The 9559-nt window shown below is 39.6% G+C and overlaps 1 protein-coding gene across 1 annotated transcript; it reads right to left on the bottom strand.

Moving 5' to 3' along the window:
* Window positions 1–2252: 2252 nt before the first annotated feature.
* On the bottom strand, window positions 2253–7216 carry LOC140140365 (uncharacterized). The gene is made up of 2 exons (XM_072162126.1): window positions 7201–7216; window positions 2253–6634 (listed from the first exon to the last, which is right to left on the bottom strand). The coding sequence occupies exons 1-2, from the start codon at window positions 7214–7216 to the stop codon at window positions 4776–4778; spliced, it is 1875 nt and encodes a 624-aa protein (XP_072018227.1). The 3' UTR covers window positions 2253–4775.
* Window positions 7217–9559: the final 2343 nt, after the last annotated feature.

Here is a 9559-nt window from a genome sequence, read left to right as displayed (position 1 = left end):
CTGAGAGCACATCAGACACACCAAATTGCATTCTGGATACGAGGAACGGCCTTCTGATATCAAATTTTGTGTTTTGACATTTTTGATTTTTTTTATAAATCTACGTAAAATGTATGAAGCTGGGAAGAAAAGCCGATCATCATATGAAAATTTTGCCCTTTTGTATTGAAGATAAACATAAAGTTTTCCAAAAGACCTCATTTTTTAGGCCTTGTATATTAGTATTTAAAAAAATCCAAATAAAATTAGTTGATATCAAAAGGACATTCCTCGTATTCAGAATGCAATTTGGTGCGTCTGATGTGCTCTCGGCAGTGCAAATGTGGGTGACCGGGACCGAGCCCTTAAACATTATGCAAACAGTGTTTTGTTGTTCATTGCAGCGAAATTGGGTAAAAGGTCTTTTGGACTTGGATCTTTGCGACCCGTAACATAAAACTTTTCTCTCTCTGTACCACTGAAATTCCAGAAAGTTTCTCGAGTATTGCAAATATAAAATTACATATTCATTTCTTAATAAATATAACATTCTTAAATATAAATATCTTATAAATAATACCACATTTTATAATTATAAGAATGTATTATCAATTTATGCATAAAATCTTTGTCGGTTTTCTTCAAAAGTGATGTGTTGGGAAATTTAGAAAAGTGGTAGGGCATGGGGCACTTAACTAAAAATGACCCCGAAAGACCCCCTTTTTTTGGATTTCGCAGCTCCGAAAGACACCATACATTTGACCAAAATAAACTCCGAAAGACCTTGATTTCTGGGTTTTTTTCTGGCGATTTTCAACCAGAAAGCCAAGAAAAACCCTTGATTTTGACTGTTCGCAGCTCCAAAAGACTCCCTTTTACTTGTTCGAAGCTCCAAAAGACCCATTGCAATAAAAATACACACATATTCATTTCTTGCATAAATATAACATTCTTAAATATAAATATCTTATACCACATTAATACAATTACAAGAATATATTATCAATTTATGCATAAAATCTTTGATTGTCAGTTTTATTCAAGAGTGATTCATTGGGAAAGTTAGAAAAGTGGTCGGGCATGGGGCACTTAAAGCCATATTATAACATTTCTGTAAAAATAGATTAGTATTTATTTTCCATAAAATGTTAGCTTTTGCTGTCAGATATATCCCCATTTAATTTTGAGCCGAACAAGTGAGGTAAAGCATAGAAAATTGGAATTTACTACTAGCGCCCATACATGTTACTCCCGCGGTTGTAATACGGTACGATCCTCTGGGTGTGTGTGTATGTGTATCCCGCTCGCCGTGTACGTACTGTGCATACGTGTTCGACTAATATTTCCATCGTAATAATAAAACGCCGGTTCCATCGTTTTATTCAAAGTCTCGGATTTTGACAAAACTACAGCACCTAAAGTCTTGATTTTTGCCGAGTATCTTTATTGACTAAAGTACATTACAATCATGTAAAAACCAGACTTTAAAAAACAGTTGAGGGCGTTCTCCTCAGCAAATGTTATAATATGGCTTTAACAAAAAATGACACCGAAAGACCCCCTTTTTTGGATTTTGCAGCTCCAAAAGACAACATAAATTTGACCAAAATAAAGCTCCGAAAGACCTTGAATAATTTTGATAATTCAGCAGAAAAAGACCCCTAAATTGTTCAATTCCTCATATTTCTAGTATTTTTCAGGCGATTTTAAACTATGAAGAAAGCCAAGAAAGACTGTTGATTTTGACTGTTCGGAGCTCCAAAAGACGCCCTTTTACTTGTTCGAAGCTCCAAAAGACCCCCTTTTACCGGTATGCCGTCGGCTCCAAAGACCCGCCCCCTCAAAATTTCGGAAGGACATACCAATAAAAATTTATGATGTGCCCCTGGGCACAGTCCTACATAATGAAGTTTGACAGCACAATACAAATTGTTATTCACTTGTAATTTCATATCGTACTAAAACCTGCTGGTAGAAATAATAGACAGGCAGGTAAATAAAAATAAGGGTGCAATGAGGCAATCAGTTGTTGACACTTTATATAAATGCTACATGCTATACTCATAAACTCAACCCAGAAAGTATCGAACGATTATAGATGGTCAGATATATCGGAACTGAAATATATAGCAAAAACATATTTAATGTATATAAAGCGCAGCTTTCTCCTGCGCATTTGATACCTCTTTTGTTGCTCTACAATATCAATTGGTCGAGTTATGAGCAACTTGAGTGGCTATCAAGTCAGGAGAAAGTTGCGCTTAGAATACATTAAATATGTTTTCGCTATATATTTCAGTTCCCGAGATATCAGACCATCTATAATCGTTTCGATACTTTCTGGGTTAAGTTTAGTTACCTGATGTGATAATAAAGTATCTCGGCTCTACCGTTTTATTTTAATGTGAAAGGGGTGTCGCAGTAAAAACAGTTTATTTGTCAAATAAAACGGTAGTTGCGTTTCACTTCATCATTTTTCCAAACATAGTGACTATGGAGCATTTCCTATGTAAAGCTTTAACAACTTCAAAATTTAACTTGATTTAAAAATAAATATGATTTGTTTGCCTTATTGTACTATATTTGACTCACCTTGTACATGTACTTATTGCCTATTGTTACGGTGAGATCAACCATGCATGAACTTTTTGAGATTTGGATTCCTTCAATAATAAGTTTCAATAGTACTAGTTTCACTACTAATACCAATAGTAAATAAAGTGTTTCAAACATAGCCAGTGGGGAATAAAGGTAAAACTAAGATTTAAAATTAAGAAGGTGAAATAACTGATTAAGTTCTTCGGACTATTGTAATTATCATTGGTATTCGGAAAGGTTCTTCAGCGGTCTGCCGATTTGACACTGTTACAGCGTAAACGCGGTGGGTTCCGATTGGCTAATTGAATCACCGATAACATAAAGGCTGCAAGCCAGATGGATAAGGCGACTGACTTCCATAGTAAACGTAAACGGAGTTCCATTAAAATTAGAGCCCCGCAGGGCATGAAAGCAAGGGTAAATATAAAAATCTGTGGCATCACAAAATATATATATCAATGAGTTATTGTTAAGTTAAAGCATCCTGAGGATGTGGCGGAAGGGGTGGCTGGATATTTAAGACAACCCACAAAAAGCATTATCCTTCTATGTCCAGTTCCGGTACAACCCCGCTACAGTAAATAAAGCGGGTCGCGGGTATGTACCAGGGTTTCCCGCAACTATACCACCATATCCAGGCGTGACATGGTTCTTTTTATCTTGAAGAGTCGGGCACTTCTGAAGTACCTTGCCGAATACTAAACATCTCAAAAAAAGTAACTAACCCCCTTAAATAATGGTCATTATTCACAAAGGGGCTATTGTATTACAAATCTGTAAAATGCGTTGGAAGTAGAATTTATTTCTGCGCATTTTGACACCTCATTTGATGCGATAACCCAGAAAACAATAAAACACCAATTTAATGTAGTGAGGTCCAGATTTGAAAGTTGCACTTACATACAGATTTTTACGATACAATAACACTCAGATATCATTACACAGATTTCCTTCCACACTGAATACAAAATCAATACAATTTACTGCAACTTTCAAATCTTTCAATTGCTGCAAATGAGGTATCAAAATGGGCAGAAATAAATTCTGCTTCCAACGCATTTTACAGATTTTTAATACAATAGCACCTTTTTGAATAAATGGTCATTATTTAAGGGGGTTAGTTACTTTTTTGAGATGTTTATAAAGTTTGTATTACGTAAAGCCAGAACAATTTTGCTGACAGCTGCATATTTCACATATTCAAAGCGTTGTCCTGTCTTGTTATGTCTATTGAGTTAAAAAATTCCAACCCAAAAAGTGCGTTGGCGAAAGTGCACAATCCTTTTGTGACCAGTTCTGTCAAGCCTGAATTCATTTTGATGGGTTACAATTTCAAAAAAATAATGTATACATCTAGTCCATATTGCTAAGCATCAGTTAACCGATGGCCGACTATGTTTAACCTATGTAGAATTGGTTTACGACCAAATGAGAACGTTGAGGACGCTGTGTACGGCAGCTTTGTTTGCATACCTGAGACGCATTGTGCATACTGCCGATAAAAAAACAAAGCGAGTAATGAAAAAAAAGGAACATCAATTATATCAATTTGAAACAAATGGATAACTCTGAATAAAATGGTAATTTTGATGGAGCCATTCTTTATTCGCCAGCGAAGTGTTACGTGTAATCCGATTATCACTATGTCTGGATCATGCTTTTGAGTTCTGCACCACGATCGAAATGATCGCAGCACAAAGTCTATGATATGTACTACCAATTCCAAAAGGTGTGTGATCCAGTTACCAGGAAGTTACGTAACCACTTCGCTGGCGAATTTCGCTGTCGAAGTGGTGATGTAACAGGATTAATTACCATAGCAATAGATGAATACAATTTTTTGAATAGATCACCCTGCACTACAACCTTCACGTGGTACCTATGCATTGAACCATATTAAAAAAATGCTAATCACTCGCACCTGTCAGATTCGAATCTTTGAAATGAGCGCCTGTATTCAATCTATGATTGCAGACAAACACAGGTGATGAGTGCAACCTGCTTGCAGTGCAGGGCGATCAAAGATTGTATTCATCTATTGCTATGGTAGTTAACATGGTTAATCCGATTATTACATAACTTCGACAGCAAATAGTCTATTTGGGGTATTCTGTCACGTACAGTGTTCCACACAATTTTGAGTTCCGTTGAACTTATAAATGGTTGCCAAAACCATAGACAATTCACAAAAACAATGATTAATATTCCATGGGATATTCCTGAAGATTCCTTGTTTCTCTTTCATTTGGTGAACTCGATAGGTTGGTGTCTGTAGACACGCGTCGAGAATTCTGGCGTGAGCCCTCACGAGAGGGCCGAGCATAAAGAGCACTTATATCCTCACCATGCGAGCTAATTCCTCCTCGTGTGTTCGCTGGTCTGGCATGATTGGGTCCTGTAGGTCCCCTTAGTTCCCAATTATTACTTTGCGCCCCGCTTTGCGCCCTTGTACCTCTGACCTGGTTCGCTGACCTGGAATGACTTGCCCCTGTTGAACCACTTAGTTCTCGTTCATCCCTTTCGTTTGGTGAACTAGACGGGTTAGTTTCTGAAGACACACGCCGTGAGTTTTGACGTGATCCTTCACGCGAGGGGCGGGCATAAAGAGCACTAAAGTCCCTGTCATCATGCGTACTGATTCCTCCGCGCATGTTAGAATGATTGGGCCCTGCAGAACCCCTTGGTTCGCGATCACCCTGCGACCTGATTCGCGTGCTCGTTGGCCTGGAATGATTCATCCCTGTTGAGCCACTTAGTTCTCGATCACCCTGCGACCTGACTCGCGTACTCGCTGACCTAGAATGATTTGTCTCTGTTGGTTGTCTTAGTTCTCGATTCTCCTGCGACCTGATGCCTCCCCGCATGTTCGTTGATCTGGAATGATTTGTATCAGAATGCATACGTTCTCTATCACCTTGTGTCATGCTTCCTCCTCGCGTCCTGAAAAACGTAGACCCGGCTTGATTTGTCTCTGTATGATCCCTGGGCCCTCGATCACCCTGCGTCCCAAGTCCTCCTCGCATACTCGAAGACCTGGCGATATTTGTCTCTGACGCCAGTCGTCGGGGAAGAGTCTTTGCTCCCCTCACACGAGAATTACTATTGATGGATGAACCACGTCCACGGTTCGGGCGGTAGTTTCGAGGAAGAGTTCGCGCACCGCGTCGAAGAGACTGTGGAGAGTTTCTATCTGATGGCGGCAACGCCCTATTGTGATTAGGAATTCCATTTGATTCCCGCGAGACTAAATGATCCCTTGATGAATATACTGTACCGCTGTACACAGGATTGAATGGTCCATCTCTTCTATTACTACTTGTTTCTATATCAGTAGATTGTACGTTACGATCGCAACAACAAACGCAACCAAAAATCAACCCTGCTATAATGATCAATAACAAAACCCCACTAGCTATGCTTATCACCAAAATCGGGATCTCTTCCACTTCTGTTTGATCTCCTAAGATTTCAACTTCAATCCTTGAATTCCCAATCTCGTTTGAGGCTGAACATTGTAATTTCTTCCCTGCATCCTTTGCAGTTAAGTGGAGATCGATGACATCTGTTTGACCACCAATGTAAGTAAAGTTTAAGGTTTCCCCAGATGTCTGAGGTACATATCTTATGGTAGGACCAATATTTAGTGAGGGTATTGCTTCGTATAAACATTTAACAGTCACTGTAGACGTTTTCTTTGTAATTGTAATGGACTCCGGTTCGAATTGTAGTGCAGGGGGGTATAATATGAGAAGAGGAGTCTTCTGACCACCGACTGACCCTGAAGGGTCACATGTTTCACTTTCCTGACGTAAGACATGAGTTCGTACACATCTAAAATAGGCACCATTATCAAGTCTCGTTACTGCGTAATTAGCGACGATTGTAATTGATGCGCGTGTTGCTTTAATGGACGAAACAATAACATCAGATTCTCCATTGTTGACAATTTCCCAACGAAGCAGCGACAAAGGAACACCACCTGTACTTGTGCACGTCAATAACACAGTATCGTTTTGTAAGAGACTGTTCTCAGAAATAGCGTTTGTTGAATTTACTTCTTTTCAGTTTCACACTGGAAAGTTTCTGGCGCTGAAGCGGACGATATCACGTCTAATATGGCATCGTCTTTCGCTACATTAGTGTTATCGTTTTCATCTTGAAGAATGCACGAACATACACCACTATCAGACTCTTTGGCGTTACGAATGATTAAATTATAAAATCCAAGTTCTGCAGCAGAATGGTCGATAGCGTATCTATCTAAAGCAGTATTTACGTTATCATCTGGCCCAATGGTGACGATTTCATTGTCGAAAGTTTCGCATGTCCAATAAAGCTTATAAATCCCTTTATTGAAAACTTGGCAGTACATCCAGGCATCGTAACCTTCAGCTGCGAGGATATAATTCGATATTGCGACAGATGGTGTGTTGTCATCGGTCTTCTGAGCTACGGAACATGTTGCTGTCCAAAGTAGCATCACAAGGAAACAAACTATGATATCCATTTCGTTAAAAAATAGTCCTAGATGTCCGCCAGCAGACTAGGCTCAGTTTACGCTGATGAATACGATGGTGTTTCCGCCAAACAGGTGCAGGAGTACATCACGACATGGCAGCTAACCGAAAATCACAACCATTTCGATCCCAAATTCCCAATGAACATGATGAAAAAGGATTCTCATGACAAACGAGGAAGAATGGTGTAGCATTGCATTTAGTCGCTTAAAATGTATGTGATTAATCAACCAAAAAACAATAATACTTCGTCAATATCGGCATTGTGACACGTTCACATGCTTATTCTAGTGCATATTCTATGTTGCATATTTGACAGAGCGATACTGATATATTTTACACGTGAATGCTAAAATAGGTAAAAATTAGATGGCTGCTATCTGATACTTTTATGGATTTGTTCAGAAACTTTGAATAACTATTATGGTAGATGAACCCAAGCGTACAATACCATATTGGTAGTTTAGCCCCTGGGTAAAAAAAAGTTTGGTCAACAATTCACAACTTTCCTCTGGGAAAATATTTCCTTCGGTACATTGACAAGTTTGTGCCCCCCCGCGGTTCTGAAAACCTGGGTAGCCTACGTGTCTAACGTCACCATTGACATAAAAGCTTCGACGGTCATAACGGTCGGGCATGTGCATTTGGCATGCTTGGTTATAAATATCCCGATCCATGCTCGCTCTCGCACAGTGTCATCGCCCCGATATCTTCATGGCAGAAATCGCCATGGTAGGTTGAATCCACATCCACGCATGGCCATTTTGTTCCAACCTTTGAGACGCATAATGAGCCGAGGGACATCCCGACTAAGGCTACTGACAATAGCCCGGTAATTAACTTCTCTAGTGTGGGGGTGAGCTTGTATACGCCATGTTAGTGAGTGCTCACACTACGCTATGTGTGACCTCTGTGTGGGGGTGAACATGTATACGCCATGTGAGTGAGTGCTCACATCAGAAAATCAGAATATTTTTGTCAGTTTTTGACCCAAGACGCACGCTTCTTTCTCAAGACGCAAGCTAACGACTATCATATCCGTTGAACATATATATTCAAGTGCAAGGAACCAAAAATGTCGGTGTGTCTCGCAGGTTTTCTCCGGGATCTCTGATTTCCCCTATCTTTCAAAATCGGTGATTACTAAAGCATTTTCCACCCTGACGTGGCAGTGCCTCAGCGTTTTGACGTCACTGCCACATCAGGGTTAGGCACGTTAGTTGTTTATACTAGAATTGGTGGATGTTACATACCATTTACTTAGTGCGGATAGGTTTGCGCCGTGTTCGATTGCAACCGGCCTAGTTGATGCGATCTGATTCCGATGATTCACCACCGAAATTAGAGCGCTTTGAATCCTCTGGAAAAATGCGCTATATAAAATTAAATCCAAAATTTATTTCAGTATTATTATTTATTAATGTAAAAAGTGGCAGCTATTCTGAAATTTCTACTTGAAAGCACTGTCAAGTTCACGGCCACGATGCAGTTGAATTGTCAGACGGTTATTAAGAGTTCTTTTTTGAGTGTTCATAACACCGTGTCCAAAAACAAACAAATACCTTAGTCATGCACAGCCCTATTTCTTAAGGTATATTGCCAATTCGTACAGGGTAAAGCGCACACCAATAGAAAACTAAACAAGGAAATGGCAATACAAATACACTGGTGTATTGTTTTCGAGTGAAAATAACCAATTTCACACGTATAGGAATCCTTGTCAAAAAAGAAATCAAATGGATACATGTACTGCTTGGAGCACTGAAAAGTTCAACTGCATTAATTTAGTTTTGCGAAAGCACAAGTTACCGTTTTGGTTTATATGTGTCCAATTGGCCATTTTTTTCACATGTAAAATATAGATCATAATCGTCTTTCAAAATAATTTGATGGCACGCACATTATTTTGCCCAAAAAATGTATTTAAAATATCAATAAAAATAATACTTTTTGGCCCAAACATATTGAACCTTTCTCTGTGATGTTCTGCATAATACGGAAGAACGTTAAAAGCCAAAAAATCCGATACAAAATTCCCCATAAGCATGATAAGTAGGTCGTGTCAGTGGCGTAGCCAAGTGGGTGTGTGGTGGGGGTAGGGTAGGGAAGCTGCCCCCCCGTGAGAAGTCTTGCCCCACCCCCCTTTTTTGTAATTTTTAGCCCATTTTGACCATTTTCGTCACAGTTAGTTTCCCCCGGCTCCTGGAAATTTGTCTTCCCCCTCCCCCCTCCCACCCCCTCTGAAAAAGTCTTGGCTACGCCACTGGTTGTGTTTTAATTTGAAACTGATTGTAAAAACCTCTATTTTGAACGGACTGCCAGCCTTGTACCCGTATGTCACGTGTCACATGTCATATACCGCCTGAGGCTGACTTAGTAGTTTTATGTCAGCGCCGCCTTAAACGTAAACGGAAAGTCATTATGGTCAGTGTAAATGGCTGACCATTGTGAGGGCGCGAGTGTAA

Source organism: Amphiura filiformis, chromosome 19, assembly GCF_039555335.1.
Source record: "Amphiura filiformis chromosome 19, Afil_fr2py, whole genome shotgun sequence".
Taxonomy (NCBI): domain Eukaryota; kingdom Metazoa; phylum Echinodermata; class Ophiuroidea; order Amphilepidida; family Amphiuridae; genus Amphiura; species Amphiura filiformis.
The sequence above is the reverse complement of the archived record's forward strand: the minus strand, read 5'-3'. Positions and strand labels throughout refer to the sequence as shown.